The sequence below is a fragment of the Polypterus senegalus genome, chromosome 6 (assembly GCF_016835505.1).
Source record: "Polypterus senegalus isolate Bchr_013 chromosome 6, ASM1683550v1, whole genome shotgun sequence".
In the NCBI taxonomy this organism is placed as follows: domain Eukaryota; kingdom Metazoa; phylum Chordata; class Cladistia; order Polypteriformes; family Polypteridae; genus Polypterus; species Polypterus senegalus.
Window position 1 is genome coordinate 4,527,007 of NC_053159.1, and position 27,744 is coordinate 4,554,750.

Consider the following 27,744-nt stretch of genomic DNA (forward strand, 5'->3'; position numbering starts at 1 on the left):
GAGCATAACTTTTTGTGATTAAGTTGGACATTATAATTCTCTAATGTTATAAATAACTGCTCTATATTTTTTTCTCTTTTTCTTGGTAACCCTTTTTAGCCAACAACATTGCAAAACCCTTTCTGCTACTCTCATGCACAAAAATGTGAGATATAAAAAAAATATTATTGTAGCAGTGTTACTATCAGTAAGAACTGCATCTCCCAGCAGTCCATGCAGGGGCTGTTGGGGTCAAAGGTGGTCAAATAAGGTTAAAAGGAGGGCAGGTGGCCAAAAGAGGAAAGGGTTGTTTTTGTTGTGGTACGTTGTGTGTTGCATTTATTTGTCGGACTGCCTACCGTTAATTCAGCCATATTTAATCATTGTGTCCTGGATTGTATTTGTTTGTTGGGGTCTGGATGGTCTGTCTACCTGTGTACTGAGGACTGTGTCTGGATTCATTGGCTTTCCTGCAAGAAAAGGAGCGCTCCTGAACCATCCATCCATCCGTCCGTCTTCATCCTTTCAGCAACTACCGGTAGGACAGTGTTTTCCCTTCCCTTTCAACATACAGATCTCTGGACTTAATCTCATCACCTCTCATTTCATCTGCTTTGGTTTTTCCATGGACTTTACTGTGTGGTGTTTGTGTTTATATGTTAAATGTAATATCGCCGAAGGAGTCATTTAGTTAATTTAATTTCATTATATTCTTTAATTGTTTAATGTTCCCAGTGTGCATTATTTGGTCTCTGTTGCGAGTGTGTGTGGGTCAATCCAAGGCTGGAGGTGTCCCTGGGGTCTCCTCCACTAAAATAAATAAATCACCGTCACATTGAGGGTGTGAATCTTAGCGGCCCCTGACCACTACATTATTATAACTAAAACGACAAAGCCCAACATTTCATCCACTCATACTATTTGGAAAGTTTGCATAGGACAAAAATACTAGGAAAAATAAGGCAATAAAAATAAAAAATATGTTTCTTACCTTTTTTTAATATTGTAGAATATTGCTAAAGTAACACTGAAGGAAAAAAAAAACAAAACAGCATGAGCAATAGTGGGATGAAATAAACCTAAACCTTAGGATGGACGGTTATGTAGGACAGGCTTGAATTATAACTTGAATACTTTTATTCAGTAGCAAAAGAAAAATACAGAACAGTACAGGTGAACATAAAAAAATAAATAAATGCATTTCAACTCAAACACATGCTTTAATGGACTCATCATTCCTCAGATGAATAACAAGTTAAAAAATAAACACTGTATTTAAATGAGCGGCAGCTTGACATACACTAGATTCAGAATGTATGAAGACCTCTTCACTTTCTCATATTATGTTTCAGCCTCGTTTAATTTATTTGTTCTCCCTCATCAAGCAATACTCAATACCCCAGAATGACAAAACAAACTAAAAAAACAAACTGAAATATCCCAGTGACACAAGAATGCAGATCCTTTCTGATGACATTTGAAAATAGTCTCCCATTCTATTGTTCATTATTGAGATGTTTCTACACCTTGTTTGAGTACACCTATGGCTAATTCAATTGATTGGACAGGATTAGGTAAGGTACACATCTGTCTATAGAAGGTCCCACAATGGATCAAAAAACCAAGCTATGAGGTCAAAGGGATTGGCTGCTGAATTTAGAAACAGGAATGAAAGGTTCCTGCAGCAATGAAGGTTACCAAAAGCAAAGTGGCCTTCAAACTTATTAAAAGGAATATGTCTAGGAACAACCATGACCATTCCTAGAGCTGGCAACCCAGCCAAACTAAGAAATTGGGGGTAAGGGCCATGGTAAGAAAGATGTCCAAGAACCCAATGGCCACTCTGAAAAAGCTCAAGCAAGAGAACCTCTGTGGAGATGAAAGAAGCTTCCAGAAGGACAACAATCACTGCAACACTCCACTGATCTGGGATTTATGGCAGAGTGGCCTGACACAAGCCTCTTCTCAATAAAGGACAAATGTAAGGCTGCTTGGAATTTGCTAAGAGACACCGGAAGGGCTCTCAGACTTAAGAGAAACAAGATTTTCTAGTCCCGATTTAACCAAGATTAGCAACATGTGTGCAGGTAACCAGGTACCGCTCATCACCTGTGCAATACCATTCCAATGATGAACATTGTGTGGGGTCGTTTTTCAGCAGAAGGGATAGGGAGACTTGGCAGGGTTGAGGGAAATATGCACTGAGCAAAGTACTAAATATCCTTAATTAGGGTTAGGATTAGGGTAGGGGATAATAACCCAAAGATTATATCAAAAACGCATTGGTACACACACCCCATTCATAAATCTTTTATTTTACAGTTCCCACCATCCTACTAATTGTAAAATCATAATTTAATTCACAAGTCTATCAAGATGTTCTAAAATATACATATAATAATTTCAAATATGTCCAATAAATTACTAATCAATTATTAAAATTTTCTGTTCTTGTGACCCCGAGGAGGCACGAATGCGCAGGTACACTTCCTGTGTGTATACAACTATTTTTACCTCCCCAGCACAGCAAGCTCTAAAAAGCTTTATAAATACCTTAAAATACCTTATAAAATTACCTTAAAAGACCCTTCTATGTATTATTATGTTAAAATTTGAATAAATAAATTAAAATATTTTAAAACTGAAAAATCAACAGTTCACAACAATTTTGATTTACAAAGTAATAAATAGAGGTAAAATACTGTATCACAAAGCTTTAAAAACAATACCCTGGGGTTATAAAACTATACGCTAACTAGGGTTAAAATAGGGATTTTTTTAGGGATATAAAATGAGGAACATACAAAAAACCAGGTCCAATCTTCAGATGAGACTTCCCTTAAATTTAAGTTTAGAGCCCCATCTACTGATTAACATTAGGGACCCTAGTCGAACTGGCCCTACACCCACTGACTAAGTTTAGAATCTGCAGTAGGGTTAGGCCAATCTAAAACAACAGAAGGGACAATCTTAAGTTTAGGCGCCATATTGTGGGCTGTATCAGGAGTGGGTAGGGGGAGGAGTACAGGAACCTAATCAAGGACTTTGTTAAATGGTGCGACTCAAACCACCTACACCTGAACACCAGCAAAACCAAGGAGCTGGTGGTGGATTTTAGGAGGCCCAGGCCCCACATGGACCCCGTGATCATCAGAGGTGACTGTGTAGAGGGTGCAGACCTATAAATACCTGGGAGTGCAGCTGGATGATAAACTGGACTGGACTGCCAATACTGATGTTCTGTGTAAGAGAGGACAGAGCCGACTATACTTCCTGCAGATGCTGCAGATGTTCTATCAGACGGTTGTGGCGGCGCCCTCTTCTACGGTGGTGTGCTGGGAGGCAGCATAAAGAAGAGGGACGCCTCACGCCTGGACAAACTGGTGAGGAAGGCAGGCTCTATTGTAGGCGTGTAGCTGGACAGTTTGACATCTGTGGCAGAGCGACGGGCGCTGAGCAGGCTCCTGTCAATCATGGAGAATCCACTGCATCCACTCAACAGGATCATCTCCAGACAGAGGAGCAGCTTCAGCAACAGACTGCTGTCACCGTCCTGTTCCAATGACAGACTGTGGAGACCCCACACTATGTGACTCTTCAATTCCACCCGGGGGGTAAACGTTAATATTATACAAAGTTATTGTCTGTTATACCTGCATTGTTATCACTCTTTAATTTAATATTGTTCTTTATCAGTATGCTGCTGCTGGAGTATGTGAATTTCCCCTTGGGATTAATAAGTATCTATCTATCTAATGAAAACTGCAGTGTCCACACGACACATTAAGGCATGCATGGAATTTGCAAAAAGGCACCTTAAGGACTCTCTGACAGTGAACTGAGAAAACCAAGATAGAATTGAGGTCATACAGTTCAAAATGTCATGTCTGAAGAAATCAGGTAGTGCTCATCACCCACGCAATGCCATTTCATTAGTGAAGTGTGGTGGAAGCAACATCATGCTGTGACGTTGTGAGATTAGTCGGGGTTGACGGAAAGCTGAACAGAGCAAAGTAGAGAGAGATCCTTAATGAAAGCCTGCTCCAGAGCTAAACCTCAGATTGGGCTGAAGGTAACCTTCCAACAGATGAATGACTGTAAGTATAAAGTAAAGACAACATACAGTAGGAGTGGCTCAGAGACAATTCTGGGAATGTCTTTGAGTTGTCCAGCCAGAGTCCGGACTTGAACCCAACTGGACATTTCTGAAGAGACCTGAAAATGGCTTTCTGAATACACTGAATGTGTCTATGGGATATTTCAGTTTTTATTTTTAATGAATCTGAAATTTCTAAATTCTTGGTTTTATTTGGTAATTCTAGGGTACCGAGTGTTCGATATGGGGTGGGGTGGAAAGAAATTTAAATGATTTTAGCGTAAGACTGCAACATAACAAAAACGTGTAAAATATGAACATGGGATCAGAATATGCTTTCCAAAATATAGTTATAAAACAATTTAATTAACTTACCACTTTATTGTGCTTTTTAAATTAGGCTGACTGACTGTGCTGTCATCTATAAATATCGTAGAACAGGAGCTGTACTTTTTGGAAAGCTGTCCTGGTGACACCTTATAAACATAAAAATCACATTTGTTAGGAACAAATATGGGAGAAGGTGCAGTTTAAAGACTTTATTATTTCCAATATAATAAGACAAAACTAGCAGGACATTCCAAAATAGATTACACGTAAATACAATTCATTTGACTTTAATGAAGCTATTTGCATAAGTTATGGACTAAATGCTGACAGCACTTTAGACTGGTGGGGAGACGTTATAGAGTTTATCTTGTTACTTTGTCAAATTAAAATAGGTTCCTTATAATGTAGTATTTATCAGAAAATAAGTCTTTAAAAAAAATCCAACTTGTTCAAATGCTTTAAATTAATTAGTACTTCTACCTGTTCAGAATGCTAAAATAAGAATATAAAACATGGATTACTTACATGGTTAATATGATTACTTTTTCTTTTCTCTCGCACTATAAAATAAAACAAAAACCATTAATGTTATAAATCAATGTAGTATATCCAGCTTTACTACAATAACTGGTGTCTGATGGATGAAAGACTACATACAGCCCATGCATTGAAGATCATTTGCTCCAACTTTAAACTATGGACAGTATACATTCACCCATTCAACTACTGGGAGGTTCACTGGAAAGAGGCCCCAAATATTCTGTAAGAACTCTCGCTAGGACAAAGCAATCTGAATGAAACAACGTGCCATGTGCTCCTCAGTATATGGAGCTTCAAACCAGCTGGGATGACCCTGCGTCGGAGCGATGAGGTAGGCTCCGGATAGTTGTTGCAACGTTAAAGCTCCGTTTGCACCTTCTAGGTGCGTCCTGCCCGTAACCCTTCACGCAGTCACTCGACTTCACATCGGGATGCTGGTGTGCAGTAATGGGCAGAGCGTCTTCATGGCACTAAGCTATTGGGTCACCGATTCGTTTAAGTGATGTCAGAATCAACTGGATAATCGCAAATTAACGGAAGGTTACTTCCAGCAATGTGTTACACATCGGCAAGGAGCATGGTAGAAAGGGAGCCCTTCCTCGACAAACAGGGTCACTTCAAAGGGGCCACCACTTTTGCCGGATCTGACACCACTAGACGTCTTCCTTTGGGGTCTGCTCAACGAGCCTCACACTGTGGAAGATTTGAAGGAAAACATCCAACGTGAAATTGCTGCTATTAAACCCGAGATGCTTACTGATATGTTCAGGACCATGGAGCGCTGCGTCGAAATGTGTCTGGCAGAAAACAGAAACCACTTCCTAGATCGCATGTAACACAATCGATTACACAAATGTCAAGGTATGTAGCGTATTTTTTTGGTTCAGAATGCTTCCTCCAAACGGGAGTTACAACAGAATGTTCGGGGCCTCTTTCGAGTGAATCTCCCTGTATTTGTACCCTGTTCACTTCTAAATTATCATGGTACATTAACTCTTTCAGAATGACCCATCTTTACAAACATGAAAAGTCCAATTCACCACATGTAACTATTAACACTTTAGAGATTTTTTTAGTTAGAATATTTTTTATTCAATACAGAACATTACCATGTTCAATACTATTACAGTGGTACCTCGGTATACGTCTGCTTTGGAAGAAGTCCAACTTGGTATACGTCCCGTTTGGACAGGAAACATTTTGCTTGGTTTACGACCTTTGTTTGGAATACGACTCGCATGCTTCCCTTGTTTACCTCTCTCTTGAGACAAAGCCACGACTGCCCACGAGCGTCAGTACAGCAGTTGCTAGCATTCAGTGAACAACCCGCGTGCTACCTGTTGTATACGATTGTTCAATGATGCTTTTGTCCATTGCTTTATGTTCGAGTGTTGATTGCTATGGTCTGCGTCTTTTGAGACGTACGACTGCCGGAGGGAGGGGTGTGGTGTAGAAGGCACGCTGTATGGAGAGTTGGTTAAACATGGCGCATTATACAGCATTCGAAACGTTATTCTGAGTGTGTCGCTACTTGAATCTGGAGAACACTACACTACCCTTGTTTACGTCTGTATGGCAGTTGCTAGCATTCAGTGAACAACCCGCGCTATAAGTCTCTGTGAATTTTCACGCGATTTTGTGTTTTTTCACATAAATTTGAATTGATTGTTAAAATGTATGAAGGTGCCATGCGTATCCAGGACTTGGCTGCTGCATACCGTATGACGAGAACGACGGTATGTACGATTGTGAAAAACAAAGACGTTATTAAAAAGTAAAGTGAGGTTAAATTTTCATTTATTTCATCTAATTGCTTTTGTATTTGTGCATTTTAGTATTAAGCAGTGTTTAAATTATTTTATACAACCCCATCAATGTATAATATGCCAATAACAACAGGATTTTTTTTCATGGGAACGGATTAAACACTTTCCCTTTATTTCTTATGGAAAAAATTCATCTGGTATACGTCCTGTTTGGTACAAGTCAAAGAATCTGGAACGGATTAAGGACGTATACCGAGGTACCACTGTTTACAGTTTACTAAAGCAGCTGGATGAAAAGAAAGATACAAATACTACACTAAATGGCCGCTTCATTTAGGCCACTTGAAAATTCACACAAAAAGCCTGCTCTTCCAAAACAGCCAATCACATTGCTGCAATTCAATACATATGCAAGCATGGTGAAGAGATTTACAGTAGTTGTCATTTGACCAAATATTAGAACAGACAAGATGTCCTGAACTAAGCCACTCTCGTTGTGATATGATTGCTGGTGCCAAACATGGAAGTTCGAGCTACCAAGACAACAGGTCTTTACACCAAAAATCTGTAGTGACCAGCAGTTCTCTAAATGAGGGCGGTCAGAGGAGAATGGCCAGACTTTTTCCAAGTTAAATGAAAGTTTCCCAACATTAGGACGACAGCTCTTTCGAATAATGCGCAGCCAGACATCTCTAAATGCATATCATGTATCATGCCTCAAAGCAAGTGTGTTATAGCAGCAGATCATGCTGGGCTCCAGACCTGAAAGAAGATGATCATGTGGACTACAGAGGACATGCGATCATCAAAACTGACCAAATGAAGATTGGTAAAAGGTCTCCTGATCTAACAAATCTTCTGCTACAACATGGATATAGTAAGGTCAAAATTAGGCATAGACATCATGGACCCAACGTGTCTCAAGTCAACAGCACAGGGTGGAGGTGTTGGCACAATGGTTTGACAAAATGTTTTCCTGGCACATATTAGGCCACTTAAAAAGAAACTCAAACCAGAAATAATATTTTTATATGTGATTTGTAGTGATGGCAGAGAAAAATATGTAATCTCACATTTTCTTGGAGGAAATAGATAATAATGTATCTGATAGAATGGGAACCTATGGTAACAAATGTTGAAAGATATTAAAAAAAGTCAATGAAAAAAATCTCACATTTGTGGTGTCACATAAACCACGTGTAAAGCCATCCAGCTGGATTCTCACAACGTGCAAAATGTGTGCATTTTTTGCTAAAATATCATTAAATAAATACCACTGGAAAATGAAAGTAGTCCGCAAACCGGACGCCCCCTCAAATGTAAAGTGTGGCAAAACCAGTCTGGAGCTACTTTGCTGCTTCAGAGCTTAGGCGGCTCACCATCATTGAATCCACTTGGATTGTACCAGAGGGTGCTTGAGGATAATGTGAGACCACCCGTCAGAAGATTAAAGCTCAGCAAAAATGGACCTTTCAACACGACAACAAACCTAAACATACCAGTACATCCACTAAGGACTAGTTGAAAAGAACAACATGAAGGGATCTGGAATGGCCTAGCCAAAGGCCAGACCTGGGGGATTTGAAAGAGGCTGTGCACACAAGACATCCCAAGACATTACAAAGCTAAAAGAATTTTACACTGAGGGGTGTGAAAAATGTTTTGCCAGTCAATGTCAGAGACTGTTAGTGGAACCACTGACTTGAGGGGGCATCACCAGCTATTCAAGTCAAGGGTGGATGAAGTTTTTCCAACAGACAACAATGGCATGTCTGTTCATTTCCACCTGAATAAATTATTAAAAAGTAAAATTTGTATTGCTCCCCCATTACATCACCTTTATCTATAGATACTGTGGTCATGTGAGGAACTGACAACCCAAGTGAAACATTGGGGTGCAACACTGGCTGACCTGGTTTACCTCCAAGTGTCAGAAGTGCAAACGAACACACAACACTCAATGGCACAGTCAATAAACAGAAAACAATGGTCGCCTTCCCAGGGCTCTTAAATTTGCCTTTCCTACTAGGCTGTAAGTTTGGCCAAGGAGCTCCGTTTTGCTGACTGCACAGTCGGCAAGGGATACCCCTTTCCGGTTAGCTTATTATTAATGGGTCACCAACCAGAAGGGTTGGAATCCGACGCCCTCACTAGGCATCTTCTTGACACTGTGGGAGAAAAGGGAGAGGACAGAATTCACGCCAGTGCCCCAACTCATCTGAAGGGTATTACATGTCTTGAACGAGCCCTGAAGGGGATCCTCTGACACATATGCATAACAATACAGTTTAAATGGAGATCAAATCTTGGTATGTCCATATATAAAGAACATTTCATTGGGCGTTTTTACTTAAGTGACTGTGAAAATCATTCATCTCATTTTATTGATTGTAGATCTCCCAAGAATCACCATTTAGTACTGAGGTCTAGCACACTGAAAGCATCACACTAGCATTCTGTGCATCAAACACTTGAGCACATGCAGATCACATGCTTTACAACCTTCAGCTACAGTTGCAGGCTACCATTTCTTTACCTCGATTTACCGGCAAGACCCCTTTCTTCAGATATTTTGTACGGTGCGGCAAATCTAAAAATAAATTCAGTTATTACTGATTATGTGCCAGCTGCACAATCTTAGGATGTACTTTCCTTATGTTTGTATTTTATCCACCACTTCTGATCCAATGAATTGAACGCTCCAGTCTTTGAATGATTTACCTTCACACATCTGCAACCAGCTTAAAGACACGTGTTACTGCGTGGAACTGACGGATTTCTTTTACACAAGGACTATGGCAGGTAGAGAACCTTCTAGTTTGTCATTTGTGGGTGGCATCATTTAGACATTCTCCAAAAAACACAAATGAAAAATATTTCCAGGAATAAAATTAAAAAGAGAAAGAGATACATTGTGCAAAAAAAAAAAAAAAAGTGGTAAAAGACTAAATAAAAAAATAATTATATCAAAAAAGCGATATGGAATTGGAATAAAAAAAAAAAATTAAATGGAATGCCAGATGCATGTTCGTGAGCAAAAAAAAAAAAAAGTAGCTGTTTCAGTATTTTCAGGTGGTTGGGGAGAACGATTTTTAACAATGATGAAAAAAAATACAATTAATTCCCTTAATGGTAAAAAGTCAAAGTTGTGATTTCATGGTGGGTTTTAAAATGTTAAAATCGTAAAGGAAAAAGCTTAAAAGTAAGGTATGCTGAAACTGCACGGATTATAGCATGTAACTGAAAGAGCGAAGCCTGATCAATTTTATAGATGGCCATGCCCCATGGCTCTGCCCGCGTAGTAGTTGAAAAAGGACAGTGAGAAGGGCCCTGCCTGGCTCCCCACTCCTGACGTCCCGCTTTCCCTTCCACTCGACCTGCAGCCTCTGTCTCAGATTAGCGTGGATATATCGCTTCTTCAAGTGAACTAGGATTCTTAGTGCGATGAGAGAAGCAGCAAAATCAACCAGAATGTTCAAGCAAATTCTAGAATAAACCCGATCTAAATCTGTTAAGTAGTTCTCTTGTGAAAAGTGGACAGACATAAAGATGGTTTGTATATACTCGTGGATAAGTCAGGACTTGATTTTACTGTATAATTTCTGGTATTTCATAATGTCCGTCGTATAAGTCGAATGCGGAAAACTCACGCTATTGGTCCGGGAGAGGGAGAACCCACGGAGCACACGGCCTTTTTTTTTTTTTTCCCCTATGTATTGTGCCTACGTGACCACACGGTAATACCTGAACTATTCCGAAGCGACGTTTGCACCGATTTGGGTTTTTTGTATCTCACACCCTCATACACCTTTATTGTAAGAGCATCCCTTACCCACGATGGAGAGTTCTAACAGAAGAAAACATGAAGCTGGTTTTAAATTAAATGTTGTTGAAATAGCAAAAGAAATTGGTAACCGCGCTGCTGCAACAAAATTTGATGTCTCTGAGAAACTGGTGCGAGATTGGAGGTGGCAAGAAGATGTAAAAATAAATAAAAAAATGAAGTGTCGCATTTTTGAACAGGCGTATAAATCGGGATCTGATTTTATGATCGATTTTTTTGGGTTTCAAGACCTGACTTTTTTTTTTGAGGTGGATATAAGGCGAGGCAGAAAGATGCCATCTTACCTTTGCACAATAACTTCTCTGTTTAGAAAGGAAACACTTACAAAGTAAAAAATGCTTCCTTAACAAATTCCTACAAACATTTTTGCTAGTGCAATTAAGCCTTGTCCTCCAGATGAAGGTAACACCATTCAGTATCACTCAAAACCAGCCATGCTTGCAAGTTTTTTGACTGCAAGTGCCAAGTTTCAATGAAGAATTCAATAATTCAGACCCACTCTTTGGTTAAAGACTGTGGTATACAAAGAACAGTGCATTAGAGATAAAAGACTGAAGAAAAAAAAAATCTAAGTCATCATGATCAGCAAAATATACATTGAAAGAAAAATAATCACTCGCAAAAAAAAAAAAAAATAATAATAATAATAACTGCAGGACCACAAACAAGTGTAGAATATAAAAATCTAGTTTACCTCAGTCAAACAGTGCTTTTAGAAAGTATTTAGTAACAAAATATGCTAAAATCATTTAAATTCATTTTTTTCTTATCAAACACTCAATATCCCAGAATAAAGAAAAAATAGAATTTAATCAATTAAAAAAATTAAAAAAAAAAAACCTGAAATATCACATTATCACACGAATACAGATCCTTTGCTAGGACACTTGACGTCTAACTTGGGTGCATCCCATTCTATTGGCCATCAATGGGATGTTTCTATACTTTGCTTGGAGTCCACTTGTAGGCGATTCAGTTGTTGGACTGATTAGGAAAGGCACGCACACGCACACACCTGTCCAGATACGGTCCCACAGTTTAAGAAAAACTAAGCCATGAAGCTAAAGACAGGATTGTGTTGGGGTACAGATATTGGGAAGGCTACAAACGAAATCGCAGCATTGAAGGTACCATTGATTAACTGTACAGACTGCATCTCTGTTGTTAGTCATTAGCACTAAAACATAAGTAACCTGATAATTATATTTGAATACTAACCCTCACCTATTCTGTTTCTTTTCTCGGTACCCAAATGTGGCAATTGGTGCCACGGCCCACTTGCCAAGTTGTTTGCCTGCCTATGGTAAAGTCATCCCTGATGGAGGATCACAGGAATCATGGGAAAGAGGGGTCCTTTCATCGGAGCAACGTTTCAGCCGTGGCATGGCCAAATGGGGAGGCAGCTAGATGGATGAGGTCTCCAGGACTCTAAAAATATCCAAACCTAATTATGTCATATCATCTACTGTTAAACCGTACTTCTAAAATTTTTATTATTATGCTGTCTTAAGGAATTGTTCTGTTCTGTGTATTGTATTGTATTGACCCCCTACTTTTGACACCCACTGCACGCCCAACCTACCTGGAAAGGGGTCTCTCTTTGAACTGCCTTTCCCGAGGTTTTCTTCCATTTTTCCCTAAAAGGTTTTTTTGGGAGTTTTTCCTTGTCTTCTCAGAGAGTCAAGGCTGGGGGGCTGTCAAAAGGCAGGGCCTGTTAAAGCCCATTGCGGCACTTCCTGTGTGATTTTGGGCTATACAAAAATAAACTGTATTGTATTGTATTGTATAAGGTACCCAAGAGCACAGTGGCCTCCGTAATTCTTAAATGTGAGATGTCTGGAACAATCCTAGAGCCAGTCACCCAGCCAAACTGAGTAATTAGGGAAGAAAAGTCACAGTAAAGAAAATGGGATAATGAATCTGATGGTCATTTAGACTGAGCCCTAAAGAACCAGTGTGGAGATGGGAAAAACTTCCAGAAAAACAACCACCAAGGCAACATTCCGCTAATCTGGACTTTATGACAGAATGGCCAGAACATATGAAAAAGTCAGATTTGGAGTTTGCAAAAAAAAAAAAAGGCATCTATCAGACTGTGTTGGTCTGACGAAACCAATATTGAACTGTTCAGCCTCAGGTCTAACGTGTCACATCTGGAAGAAACAGGGCATCACTCATCACCTTCTCAAGCACAATGGTGGCAGCATCAGGAACTGGGGGACTAGACAGGATTGAGGAAAAGCTAAATGGAGCAAAGCACAGTAACATTTTAAATGAAAACCTGCCCCACTGAGCCAAAGTTTCATCTCCCAACAGCACAATGAAGACAACACAGGAGTGGCTTAGGGACAACTCTGGGATGCCCTCGAGTAGCCCAGCTACAACCCACAGTTAAACCCAACAGAATATCTCTGAAATTTACTATCCACCAAAGATCTCCATCCAACCTGACAAAGCTTGAGAGGATGTGCAAAGAATGGCAGGAAATCCCCAAATACAGAAATACGACATTTGCACAAATGTCAATAGAGGGCACAATCAGAAAGGTTCCTCGTTTGGCTCTTAGACACCAGAGAGATAAACTTAATTTTAACATTAATTGTAAACAGTTACCTTGATAAAATACTCTATTTACAGATATATAAGGCAAAAACAACAAACACTAGCGATGACTTGCCATAACATAAAACTAAAAAGGTGCGGCTGAATGTGATTAAAAACAAGTGGCACTAAAGAAGCTTGCTTATCCCAGAAGGGACTGGGTGGTCTCGTGGTCTGGAACCCCTACAGATTTTATTTTTTTCTCCAGCCTTTGGAGTTTTTTTTTGTTTTTTCTGTCCACCCTGGCCATCGGACCTTACTCTATGTTAATTAATGTTGACTTATGTTTATTTTTTATTGTGTCTTCTATTTTTCTATTCATTTTGTAAAGCACTTTGAGCTACATTTTTTTGTATGAATATGTGCTATATAAATAAATGTTGATTGATTGATCCAATTTAAAAACTTGCTTTTGTAAACCTGTAAGACAAGGCAGCAGTCTGAGCCCAGTTTATAATTTGATAACCTGAGGTAAATTATTTTATGGCCAAACAGCAGATAAGCTAGCAGAGAAGGTAACAGGAAGATATCCGAGCTATCACATGGTAAACTTTGACCATCACATCCAATCCTATAATAAATAGTGAAACAAAGATAAATGCAAATATTGTAAACTTTTGACTTCAACGAATATAAATGCTTCAGTAAATGATTACCGTGTATGGCATTACTGCAGTTTTCCATGAACACTTACCGTCTGTCTGTGATTTGCTGAGGAAGATGGTGGTTGCTCGTGGGTGGTCGGATGGGTTGGATTCTGGAGGTAGATCTGCGAAGACACGTCAAAATTAAATGAGAGAGTTAAAAAGAGAGTGTTGACAGCCATTCCCCAAACCATTAGTGTTTTGCTGTATTCCAGAACTAATTAAAACTGCCTAAAATAAATACTGAAGATGCACTACACCAATATCATTCTGGCACGCAAGCATCTTCAGTGAATTCATTAAAGACGAGAACGAATTGTAATGACTGGACACTGGGTACCCAGCACCAGCATACGTCAGTCATGGAGGATACTTTGGAAAAGGACCGGTTCATTTTAAGCACATATTTTATTTTTTAAAAAAAAAAAAAGGTGTACTGTACCCAAGTCTTACAAAGACCATCTCAAAACAAACTAGCTAATGGGAAGCTGATCAATTTCAGCAGCTCATTCCTACCCCGTAACAACCACCTGAATTATCTGGGGTGGTACTTGACTGGTCAAACAATATTACACAGAGGCTTACAGTAACTCATAGGAAGCGTCTGCTAGCGTGATAAGCACGGCGGGCCTAGGCCTGATATTCCTCACAGATAACTATCGTGCTTCGACATGGATTAACGGCCCACATGTTGAGAACATGGATGCTCAATTAGATAGAACAATGAGGATGATCACTGGCACAGTAAAATCTACCCCTCTACACCGACTGCCTAACATCACTCCTTCCCCTCTCGTAAGACAAAATAGGAACAACTATATAAAAAACTAATAGATAATAAGCATCTACCAATTCACAGATATCAAGAACTCCACAAAACTGCAGCCAAGACTACTCTCAAGACATCCACCATTATCCAGAAAGTCGTTACGTATGGAAGGATGAAATGTTGGCAAAAACCCCACTGGAAAGGCACTTAACACACACACACACACACACACAGTGTAAGACTCCAGGTGGCTCTGCAATTTAAACTACATCAGAACAAACTGGGGGCATTGTGCAAATTCTGGGGTGAAATGAGATACCATCAGTATGAGCCGAATGCAACTGTGGAGCAGAGTGGCAAACCACCACCACCACCGAGCCACTGAATACCCAATAAGATCTTATTGTGGGGACAAAAATGATTTTAATCAGTCCAACTCCAGAACCAATCAAATGGTTGAGGAACCGGGATGTGTAGTGTTAGCAGACTGACGTGCAATGAGAAGTTAACTTTTATACACTGCATTATGTATTTTACGCTCATTTTATTGTATATAAGCACTTGATATCTTGCATTGAAATTCCATACACTGAACAAATAAATGGTAATGAAAACACAGCTCTCTGGATTATGAAGAAGTGACCTAACGCCCAGGACAGACAAGTAATACTGGTGGAGTAATCTGAAGTGCAGTGGTCAATAGTTTGCATTTTGCAGATTCTACAAATATAAAGTGTGGGGTTTTCCTTCCACGTCCTAAAAACTGAACTGACAATTCTAAACTGGCTCAGTGAAGGTGTGGGTGTGTGCGAGAGGCCCCAGTAAAAGACAGGCACCATATCTAGGGTTTATTCCAGCATTGCCCAGAGTGCTACTAGCATTTTCTTACCCCCCACACTGCCCAAGAACTGGAATAAGGGCACTCAGCGCAGGAGTGCCGACATGACACCAGGTAGACTCTGTAAAACTCAACACACGTCCTCCAAGACATGAAGACTAACTTGGGACTCTGTGGGTGTGTGCCCTGTGATGGACAAGTGCCACATCCAGGGTGTGTTCCTGCCTTTCAACCCAGTCACTCAGTGCATTTACATGGGTCTTAAAACCTGGCTATTCACAGAAAAACCAGTTTCAGAAAGCTTGTTTTTAGAATCAAAGTGGCTACTGATGATCTTTTTAATCTTTTGACATTGGAACATTTTGCTAAAGGAGAGTGCAGAGTGACAACTTTTCTCCATTTAAAATCGTCTGAATAACTGCGACAGAAGAAATTCAAGAAAACAACTAGTTTGAAACAAAATCACTCAAATCCATTTATTTAGAATCTTTTTCTAAGGGTACCAGCAGATGTGCCAGACCATTCTGGAATATCTTTGTAGAAGCAGTATACTTGATCTCTTTTCATACTTACTTTACTCAATGACATATCAAAGGTCTGCAGGTATAAAGGGGACAACTGATTTTCATTTAACCACATTTCAGTAGGCTACAGCACTTTTTCCATTGAGCTGTAAAAAGGAAACCAACAAACCCGTCCAGATCTGTACTTGTAAATGTGAAAAGATTTTGGGAGTAGACAAGAGCGGGATTACATTTTCCTAAATTTCCAAAATGGTGATTTACTTCCTTCCATATTGCCTAACTCACTAAGAATTGACAAAGCATCTTGCAGAGGCCTCTATCGGAGCTTCATGTTATCCATACAGTTTAATATGTACACCTGTAATGTTCTATCAGACCGTTTCAGTTTATTCATTTAATCGTGACATTTTTAATATTTGGCTTTAGTCAAGTGGTAATTAAGGCTATACTTTATAGGTGTTTGACATGTAACATTAAACAGATTTAAACAAGTACTGTCTGAAGTGTTGATACAAAACTATAAGGAATGGTTCTCAAGTGTACACTTTACAACTCACACATCCATCTATTAATTTTCTTAACCCACATAGTCATTCAACATCTGCAATAAGATGCTGCAGATGTTCTACCAGACGGTTGTGGTGAGCGCCCTCTTCTACGTGGTGGTGTGCTGGGGAGGCAGCAGAAAGAAGAGGGACGCCTCACGCCTGGACAAACTGGTGAGGAAGGCAGGCTCTATTGTAGACACGGAGCTGGACAGTTTGACATCCGTGGCAGAGCGATGGGCGCTGAGCAGACTCCTGCCAATCATGAAGAATCCACTGAACAGGATCATCTCCAGACAGAGGAGCAGCTTCAGTGACAGACTGAGGAGACCCCACACTATGCAACTCTTCACTTCCACCTGGCGGGGGGTTAAACGTTAACATTATACAAAGTTATTGTCTGTTATACCTGCATTGTTATCACTCTTTAATTTAATATTGTTTATTATCAGTATGCTGCTGCTGGAGTATGGGAATTTCCCCTTGGGATTAATAAAGTATCTACCTATCTATCTACAAGGACACTATTAAGAAATCACAGACTTGAAGGTTCAGTTTGCAGGACCCCCGAGTGAATAAATCCCTTCACCTGTCCATGTCTGTATTATGGCGACAGGAAACAAAACTACAGTAAGTACTCGTAATTTGTAAATACAACACAGCTGTCCACTTGCAGGCCCAAATACTGCATAAGAGGCGGTGTAGTGAAGAAGACAGCTTTTTTTTTTTTTTTTTTGCAGAGTAAGCCTTCTATTAATAGAAAGTTATTCCAATGTTTGCATATACCATTAACTTCCTCCTGTTCTCTTGTGGAAACTAAATCCCACTGACTTTGCCATAATGTCATTAAAACAATCCATTTCCAGACGACCAGTGCTGCTTACTTTTCACAGTACATGCCTTAGTGCTTGGCATCTGCAACCTGCCAGCACTCCAGCTTGAGGCAATGAATGTCAAATCATCGAGTGCTTCCAACATGCCAGAACCATGGAATTTATTATTAAAAAATGTTTTATAAATGATAGCAAGTCATAAATCTTTCTGTACAACACAATTTAAAACAACTGCTATTTGAAATCTGTCCAAGATTGACTATATATTTATGGGATTAGGCTGTGACTCCCAGACAGCTGAAGGGTTGGGGAAGTGCAGTGGGCCAAACTGTGTGTAAAGTGCGTCTTCACAAAGTATTCAAAACCCCTTCATTTCTTGTTGCAGCCTTGTGCTAAATTCACACCCCCAAACTACCCTCAATACTCCACAAAAATGTTAAAGTGAAAATAGGATTTTAGAAACTAGATAGATAGATAGATAGATAGATAGATAGATAGATAGATAGATAGATAGATAGATAGATAGATAGATAGATAGATAGATAGATAGATAGATAGATAGATAGATAGATAGATAGATAGATAGATAGATAGATAGATAGATAGATAGATAGATAGATAGATAGATAATGTATTCATTTTCTCCTCAAACAATCATTATCCCAGACTCAAAAAGTAAAAACCGGTTTTAGGAAGTTTTTACCAATTTATTAAAAATAAAAAAACTGAAATCTCACATTGACCCAAGTATTCAGACTCTTTTCCTACGACACTAGACACTTGAAATATGGCTGAGGTGGATCACATTTCTACTAATCACCACCGAGATGTCCCTACACCTGGTTTGGAGTCCGCCGATGAGCAATTCATTTGATTTGGAGGGACTAGGAAAGGCACACAGCCGTCTATAGAAGGTTCCACCGGTGACCAGGACCAAGCCATGAGGTCAAAGGAACTGCCTGCAGAGTTTACGGAACAGGATTCTGTCAAGGCTACAACAAAAGTGTCTGCAGCATTGAAGGTTCTCAAGAGCACAGTGGCCTCTATAATTCTTAAATGGAAGACGTTTGGAGCACTAATTGAAGACAACCTCTCTGATTCACTCATTGGTCGAGAATCCTGCTTTCATTCAAAAAAGAGTCATTCACGTGAGGTTTTACATTTCCTGGTTATTCCAGAAGTATCTAATTAGCAATATTTTAGCAAAAAAAAAAATAAATAAAAAAAAAAAAGTAGGGGTTTTGCACGTTTTTGAGCATACGGACTGGATAGCTGACAAGTGCGCTATGCACAGTATTGGAGAATGTTACTTTTAAAAGTAACTTACATATATTAGTCCATCCCTCCATTATCCAACCCGCTATATTCTAACTACAGGGTCACAGGGGTGTGCTGGAGCCAATCCCAACCAACACAGGGCGCAAGGCAGGAAACAAACCCCGGGCAGGGCGCCAGCCCAACGCAGATATATTAGTCATTATCTCCAAAAAAAGTAATTAAATATGTTATGTATGTTAGGGCTCTGAGGCTAGGGATCTGCACTGGCAATCGGAAGGATGCAGGTCCGAATCCCGTAAATGTCAAAAGGGACTCTGCTCTTTTGGGCCCTTAAGCAAGGCCCTTAACCTACAATTGCTGAGCGCTTTGAGTAGTGAGAAAAGCACTATATAAATACAAAGAACTATTATTATTATTATTATGTAGCTACTTGTCATAAAATGTAATGTTTTACAAAACAGGGCTTTACTTTTGTGCTACTTTTTCTTGTTTCGTATGGGGGAAAAAATAGTATGTTTCACTGTCAGCATTTGTTATTAAATCATAAGCCCATACATGAACCGTCATGAAACTGACCAGAAACTTAGCCAAATGTGGTAATTTTCTTTAAATATACAGTACAGTGCATTCGGAAAGTATTCCCAGCGCTTCATCACCTTTTCCACATTTTGTTATGTTACAGCCTTATTCCAAAATGGATTAAATTCATTTTTTACCTCAGAATTCTACACACAACACCCCATAATAACAACGTGAAAAAAGTTTACTTGAGGTTTTTGCAAATTTATTAAAAATATAAAAACGGAGAAATCACGTGTACATAAGTATTCACAGCCTTTGCCATGAAGCTCCAAATTGAGCTCAGGTGCCCCCTGTTTCTCCTGATCATTCTAGAGATGTTTCATTGGAGTCCACCTGTGGTCAATTCAGTTGACTGGACATGATTTGAAAGGCACACACCTGTCTAGAGAAGGTCCCACAGTTGACAGTTCATGTCAGAGCACAAACCAAGCATGAAGTCAAAGGAATTGTCTGTAGACCTCCGAGACAGGATTGTCTCGAGGCACAAATCTGGGGAAGGTTACAGAAAATTTTCTGCTGCTTTGAAGGTCCTAATGAGCACAGTGGCCTCCATCATCCGTAAGTGGGAGAAGTTCAAAACCACCAGGACTCTTCCTAGAGCTGGCCGGCCATCTAAACTGAGCGATCGGGGAGAAGGGCCTTAGTTAGGGAGGTGACCAAGAACCTGATGGTAACTCTGTCAGAGGTCCAGAGGTCCTCTGTGGAGAGAGGAAAACCTTCCAGAAGGACAACCATCTCTGCAGCAATCTACCAATCAGGCCTGTATGGTAGAGTGGCCAGACAGGAGCCACTCCTTAGTAAAAGGCACTTGGCAGCCCGCCTGGAGTTTGACAAAAGGCACCTGAAGGACTCTCAGACCATGAGAAACAAAATTCTCTGGTCTGATGAGACAAAGATTGAACTCTTTGGTGTGAATGCCAGGCGTCACGTTTGGAGGAAAGAATTCTGAGGGAAAAAAAAGAATTTAATCCATTTTGGAATAAGGCTGTAACATAACAAAATGTGGAGAAAGTGATGAAGCGCTGGGAATACTTTCCGGATGCACTGTATGTTTGGTCCTGGCGCAGTGGTGGCTCTCTGGCTAAAGGATCTGTTCTGATAACTGGAAGGTTGCTGGTTGAAATCCTGGCAGTGCCAGAAAGGAATACTTGCGCTAAGCCCTTAACCTGCAATTGCTCCAGGGGCACCTCGAAAATAGCTAAACCTGAGCGCTGAACCTGAACTTTGACCCTGAACTTCTAAACCCCCGTATGCATCTCTAAAGAATGGCAAATTCCTAAGCCAAGAAATTATATATGCCAAATAAAGTCAATGTGCTAATAACATATATTCCCTTTCTCCATCCCCAAAGTAAGCCCCCAGAAATTTGCAGCATGAACACAGGCTGCTGTGCCAGACTCTCAAATGGTTGCTAAATGTCAATAGCAAATAAGTTAGTAAAAACTAACCTGACAATTTGTTTATAGCTTTCTGTTACTGGATTGCCCACAGCACACTCTTTTCTACCTGGCTCTGCAATTTAAGGACCAGCATCCACCACACTTCCTCCCTGCCTTACGCCCAGTGCTGCTGGAGTAATCCCTAGCTCCCTGTGACCCTGCTCTGGATTGATTACATTTACAGTATCTCTCAGCACATGCAGGATTAACAGTATAGTATACCTACGACTTGTGTTTAGTCATTTTCATTTGATTACACACTTCTTCCTCACTAGCTATCACCAGATTGCAAGCACGATATTAGTGAATGAACACAACACTCGTTTTGTTTTTGGAAGTGCGAGGAATACGCTCCAGCAGTGACACATTTGGGGAAGATGAAAAAGAAAGAAAAAAAAAAAAAAAAAAAGCAGATATCATTACTTAAAAAAGCCTGTGTGCTAAGCAGCAATTTCAAATTCACCTTTATCTTTTCTTTTTTCCCCCAATTACAAGTATAGGTGACTGTATTTTAAACAAGCTCGCTGTCCAGATTCAAGAAGGGTCCATTTTAAATTTAAAGGACAAAATAAAAAAAGATCTGAATTCCTTAAAATAGCTTATCCTGCTGTTTGTTTAGTTGCAAAGGACAACTTCTCAGATTACGTTTTTTTTTTTTCCAGTTTATTACTCCACTTTCTTAAAGGCTAACTTACCAATCGCCTCTCGCTCTCTGATAAAATGAGCTTCCACTTGCTGCTCTTTGTTTACACTGCAGGGCGTTTGCTGCAAAAAAAAAAATGCACGCTGGCTCATCTACTGTAATAATGACGAGTAAAGGAACACACAAGCAAACTAACTGCATGTTTAGAAAAGCAGGGGCTGAAAATAATCGTTTATTGCGAGGATTCTTTTTACCGATCAAGTGCTTTTTTAAGTGAGAAAAAAAAAAAAAAAATCAGCCAATTTCGATTGGCGGCTGACTGTTTAAGGAGCATCCCAATAAATATTGTGAAGCCTGGGCGCATACAGCCACCCTGATGCCGACACACACAGGGAGGACTCAGGCTTTGGTCCACACAGCACACAAGTCTCACAGAGCCCAACACACTCCTCCTCAAGTCCACTTCCTCCCAACTCAGGCCATTGAGTGATTGTGATTGGCCCCTTTTGTTGGGGCACCCCAGAAGGAATCCAGGTGCCCAACAAGCTTCTTCCTGCAACACCTGTGGGTGTGGCAGAAGTGCTGCCCCTATAAACATCCAGGTGCCCCCCTAGTGGTGGCCACGGGCCCCAGCAGGGTTGAGCTTCCATGCTCATAACCCATGGCCCCACTGTAAGCCAAGGGGGTTGCCCTCTGCTGGTCTTTAAAATACTCTCCCCACCCCGGTCCTTCCATACTCGGGACGTTCTGGCCAGGTAAAGGCTCTGACCATCCGCCACAATCTGTATCAGAAAAGCATCAGAAATGGTAATGTATGGAGAACTCTGGATTTGTGGATCAAACTGGTGGCACAGTGGTGTAGCAGTAGCGCTGCCGACACATAGTAAGGAGACCATTAGGGTTCACGTCCCGGGTCATCCCTGCGTGGAATTTGCACGCTCTTTGCCAAAGCACGTTGGGTTAACTGATAATGCTACATTTGTCTGTCTGTGTCTGTGTGTGTCTCTGTGTGTGTCTCTCTCTGTCTGTGTGTGTCTCTCTCTGTCTGTGTGTGTCTCTCTCTGTCTGTGTGTGTCTCTCTGTCTCTGTCTCTCTGTCTCTGTCTCTGTGCGCTCACACTGCCTGGGTTTGTTCCTGCCTTGCATCCTATACCACTAGCTGTGTTAGGCTCCAGGAAAACAACTCTGGTTTGGATTAAGCAGATTAGAAAAATAACGCGACATAAAGATACATTTTTTCCAACTGCAAACAGTTATGCATTTGTTATTTAGAAATTGGAAATGTACTCGCTTTCAAAATGATATCATAAAAAAAATATAAAAAGATAAAGGAACATGTTTTTTGTGTTCTTTCAAAGTGTGATGCTCTTGTTACATAGAAAGTTGTAGTGATAACTTCGTTTTGGTCTCTTGACGTATGGAAGGTCAAATTGAAAAGCGGCAAACTCTTAACTGTAAGGACGACTGGCGGTGGGCACAGAGCAGCTGTTCAGGCCCATCAAACCCAAACCCAACCAGAGACTCTGATGTCTGACAGCAGCAACGCACCAACACGTTGCAATTCACCATATGTCCAGTCAGGGTTCCTGGCAAAGTGCAATGTTATTTTAAATAAATAAAAAAAAAAACTTGACCCCTTCATGATGAGGCCAGAGTAATAAAGTGTTTAGCAGAAGTGAAGCTAATTATTTACAGATTCTGGGTACCCTCTAGGAAACCTTCATGATCTCACAAATCACTGGCAATAAACGAAGATCAAAAAGGGCGCAGCTGTACATCTGAAAGTGATGCAGTTTCATTTTATCTAACACATACGCACATGACTGACATGATAAGGAATTTATAAAGCTCTCTTTAAACAGCAATATGTGAAGCCACTACCGATTTATAATCCAGGAAATTTTAGCTGTGTGCATTAAAATGTGTTTGATATTTTTGTTTTCTACCTACAAAAATAAATAAACTATTTAAAACGGCCTCAGCAACTTCTTTAAGGATAGCAAACTGTCAAGCCAATGCAGGTGATGAAGGCAACGTTATAGGCTGGAATGTTTTTTTTATCAATATTTGGTTCAATCAAAACCTTGTTTCCACTGCATTTATTGTTATAATCCTTGTTATACTTCTGTAATTTATTTGAGGCAGTGCATCGCTCCTTATGTCCATTAGTTTTAGAGCCATATTTGACATGTCAACACTTTCTATCCATCCACACAAATCACACACCCACATTCTGAACGGGTTTATATTCTACTGTGGGATCCCGCTAATCTGGACCCAATCCCAACAGCTGGCACAGGCCAGAAACCAAATCTGATAAAGCATCACAATCATACCAGACCAGCTGCAATTATACTTACACTCAAAACAGAGAAATTAAAAGTCCGCTCATCTTGGGAATGTTCCAGAATAGCGCAATACTGGGTATTGTTGGCAATTTTTAAATGTGAGTAATCATAATACCTTCTGTCATGTTTTCGTAATTTCTTCAGCTCTATTTGAAGTCATTTATCCCTTTTTTTTTAAGTCAAATATGTTATTTTAACTTTCAGATCACACTGTGCCTTTGTTCGACCATTCCTGATAAAACAGATGAAGCAATTTTTCTACTTTGGGTGTAGGTTGCGCCAATTTAAAATACGCCATTATTAGCCATGTTACCCGTCGATCACAGATAATAGAATAAAATGTTATTACTATCACTCTTACTGCTCTACGTGTACCTTCACTGCTGCCTTTCCTGGATATCCTTGTGTGCCTAAACTACTATTGACCGGTGCTCCCCCTCTTGAGCATATTCCCATAAAGCCTGGTTCTCAGACTCGGAATTTCAGGGAGCCTTTCTCGCCTCCTGTTAGTTTTAATATGTCCCAACTTTGAGGGGGGTCTCTTGGTCTGCCACCTGTGCCAATCTGTTCCGATTCATTTTTCCAAAATGACATGAAGTGTACTTTACTCCTCCTCACGTGTCTCTCATACTCAGTTCCTCTTTCAGTCATATCACCAAACTAGCCAATCAGAATGCTTGGAGGAACCAGACACACCCACAGCACTTAGTGTATGATAGATAGACAGACAGACAGACAGATACTGGAAGAATCCTAACTCTCCTCTTAAGTCCGTGGGAAACCAATGTTTTATACTATTTGAAATTGGAAAAAAAATCAAATATTCAGTTAGAGGATCTGTACAGAAGTTTTCCAAAACCTTGCTGGATCTAATCAATAATATTTTAGAATAAGCTCTTAAAGCACAGAGGAAGCAAATATCTCTGCATTTCGTTTTCTTCTCCATTCATCTCTTTGGGCCTATTAAACTCATCAATGTAGGTATGTTTACAAGCCTTAAGTTTTACCCCGTTGGCCATGCTCGCTCGCGCTCTCTCTCAGGGCTGGGGGGTCAACTTGTTTTCAATCCTATTTTTTGTAAAAATTTATCAATTCGTATGGAATGATTACAATAAAATTAATAAAATTAAAAAAAAAAAAAGATAGAGACAAAGACAGAGATATGAAAGGCACTATATGATCGAGATGTATAGTGCCTTTCATTTCTATCGAATAGAAGGGCACTATACAATAGCAGAAATAAAAGGCACTATACGATAGATTGATAGAATTTCATCAGGGAGGTGGGTTATAATGGGAGACAACCCAAAAACTGTGCATCATTCCAAAACTGTAGACTCAATCTTGATGAAATCTTGCAGTTATAATAAAGCTGAACTGAGTTAAATCCAGGCTACATGGCTTTTCAAAAATTGAATCATAAATCGTGCCAAAAAATACAGGTATGCGCCCTTTACTGGCTTTCCAGCTAACAACCACTGGCCTTAATGACCAAGCTTCCATAGGCCAGCCTGACTAACACGTGAAGGACGCCAGAACTGCGTAGTGACCTGTATACCACATGGTAAACAAACCTATCAGGGTCGAGCTGTAGAACTACAGAGCTCAGCTCCATTGGCGAGATAATTAAACTGCACACATCCAATTACGAATAGCGGCCTGAGCATTACGTGTCCGTCATGTAATGCGCCACGCTCAGTCATTTATGTCTTTCTCAACACTCCAATTTCAAGGCATATGTTGTGTGTCGTTCTCATAAAACAAACTTACACCATAGTTAAGATTATGGGACTTATCATTACTCTTAAATTAGACAACACTATCGAATAGCCAAGTCTCGTAGCGAGTGTATTGTGTAAAAGTAGAGCGGTGTAGCGCTGCGAACTGCAGCCAGACTCTTCTCAGGGCTTCCACTGTGCCCTGTTGATGTGACACATCAATGAAGCAGCAAGAGGGACCACATCAGATATGGGAAAGTTACTTAGGAAGTGGACAGAGCAGCACACCAGGAACTGAATCCCGCTCAGCACCACGACTAACGGCAAAGGCACCGAGCCTATTCAAAATGTTAAAAGAAAAAGCTGGACCTACATATGACGTGCAATTTACTGCTAGCTCAGGGTGGTTGGTGGCGGGATTGGCACTCCAGCCACTGTTTTTAAAAACACACCACCCCTCACATTGCTCCATTCCATTCAGACTAGTGTGGTGCTGAGTGGTCACCCGTTGCACGGCTCCACTCGGGTACTAATTTGGGATGCTGAAGTGGCTCATCATGCGATGGGTGCGACAAGGCACTGTATCAGTGTAAACTCCTAACCACCCCCCCCTCTCTCTCTGGTTTAAGAAGCAATTTAAATTGCACAATGCGGTCATAAAATGGTGCCTACCTGTAAAACACTCCAAAATGGCAGAGATAAAGTTCAAATTTTGTGTGCATTTTACTGTTAATACAACTTCAAAATCTAGACTTTTAAACAGCAGCCTAACGGTAACTGTTGGATATTTACTTCACACACCCCATAACTAGATTTTATATCAATATATCAGTTTTTAAATCTTTTGTAGAATATATTGCTATTAGATCAGATAACATTTACTAATACCATGGGGAAATTCAAAATTTCCAAAGCTAAAATATAAAACATCTTTGATACATATTGTTAGTACATTTTTTAAAATCATATTTAGCTTTTTATTTCTGCATTTCATGAATTGTTCATTTTTGCCAAAGATTTTATTATCCAGACTTTAAGTAAAATGTTTAAACATCAATAAAAAGTTCTTGCTTCGCATATGCACTGTAGTGGCGGGGGATTTACACATTAACCGATTTTTGGAAATAGTTCTATCTCTACATTTAATTTTATACTAGCCGTCCCGCCACGGTGAAACAGGACAGCGAGGAGGGCCCCGCCCGGCTCCCCACTCCTGACGTCACACATCCCCCTCCCCTCGGCCCACAGCCTCCGCTTTGAATTAGTGAGAATATATCACTCCTGCAAGCGAACTGATTCTTAGCTCAATGACAGAAGTCGGAAAATCAACCGGAATGTTCAAGCAAATTCTAGAAAAAGCCAGATCTAAATCCATTAAAGTAGTTCTCTCGTGAAAAGCAGACAGACATACAGACATTGGATTTTATATATATCTATCGCTCTCTCCCTCCCTATATCCAGTATAATCTCTCTATTATATATATATATATATATATATATATTTATTAATTAATTACATACATACACACACGAGGTGTGGCAGAAAAGTAATGAGACTGGCAACACTGCAAGCGATCTGGCAACGCTGCGCTGTTGTCCTTGATAGAGCCCGTGTATCAGTACCCTCCCATAGCTCAGTGCGAGTTTCAACTCCTTCCGTTAACTACATGATTTTTGTGACTGCTATTAGCGAAGTTGTGTTTTTGGCTGTGCGTCACGCAAAATGGAACAGAGGAGTTTGGAGCAACGTTGTGCCATTAAACGGCAAGTGTGACGTTTGAAAAGTTAAAACAGGCCTATGGGGAACATTCTTTATCCCGAGCTCAAGTTTTTCGCTGGCACAAATCATTTTTGGAAGGCAGAAAACACGTTGAAGATGAACACCGTTCAGGGAGGACTTCAACACGTTTGAAAACCAATGAAAACATCGAACGTGTGAACACTCTTGTGAGATCAGACCGTCGTTTAACATTAAGAATGTTGACTGAACAATTAAATTTGAACAGATTTACTGTTCATCAAATTTTGACTGAACATTTGCACATGTGAAAGGTCTATGCTAAAATGGTGCCAAAAACTGCCCTTTTTTTCTAAACTGAAAAATGTTCTCAAAGGACGTCATTTCGGGACTTTAGAAAACATCCAAAAGAGTGTAACGGACATGCTGAAGACCATACGGTTGAAGACTTCCCGCTGCTACCAACAGTGGGAACAACGTCTCCATCGGTGTGTAGCTGCCCAAGGGAACTACTTTGAAGGGGATAACATTGGTGTTAGAAAAAAATAAAAACTTTGCTAAATAAAAAAATATATATATATATATATATATATATATATATATATATATATATATATATATATATATATATACATACACTAGCAAAATACCCGATTCAGCGAAGTACTGCATTAAAATTTTTATTAAGAA

At 40.0% G+C, this 27,744-nt stretch overlaps 1 protein-coding gene across 2 annotated transcripts in view; it reads right to left on the reverse strand.

Annotated features, from left to right (window-relative positions):
• ccnyl1 (cyclin Y-like 1) overlaps positions 1-27,744 on the reverse strand; it is a 69,094-nt gene that overhangs the window by 27,905 nt on the left and 13,445 nt on the right. Inside the window, exons 2-6 of one of the 2 annotated variants that reach the window (XM_039755307.1) lie at positions 13,851-13,925; positions 9,248-9,301; positions 4,931-4,965; positions 4,451-4,551; positions 971-1,006 (exon numbers count right to left, since the gene is read on the reverse strand). In XM_039755307.1, coding sequence (XP_039611241.1) covers positions 971-1,006; positions 4,451-4,551; positions 4,931-4,965; positions 9,248-9,301; positions 13,851-13,925 — 301 coding nt within the window. The remainder of the gene's footprint in view (positions 1-970; positions 1,007-4,450; positions 4,552-4,930; positions 4,966-9,247; positions 9,302-13,850; positions 13,926-27,744) is intronic. The other variant, XM_039755310.1, reaches the window with a different exon arrangement.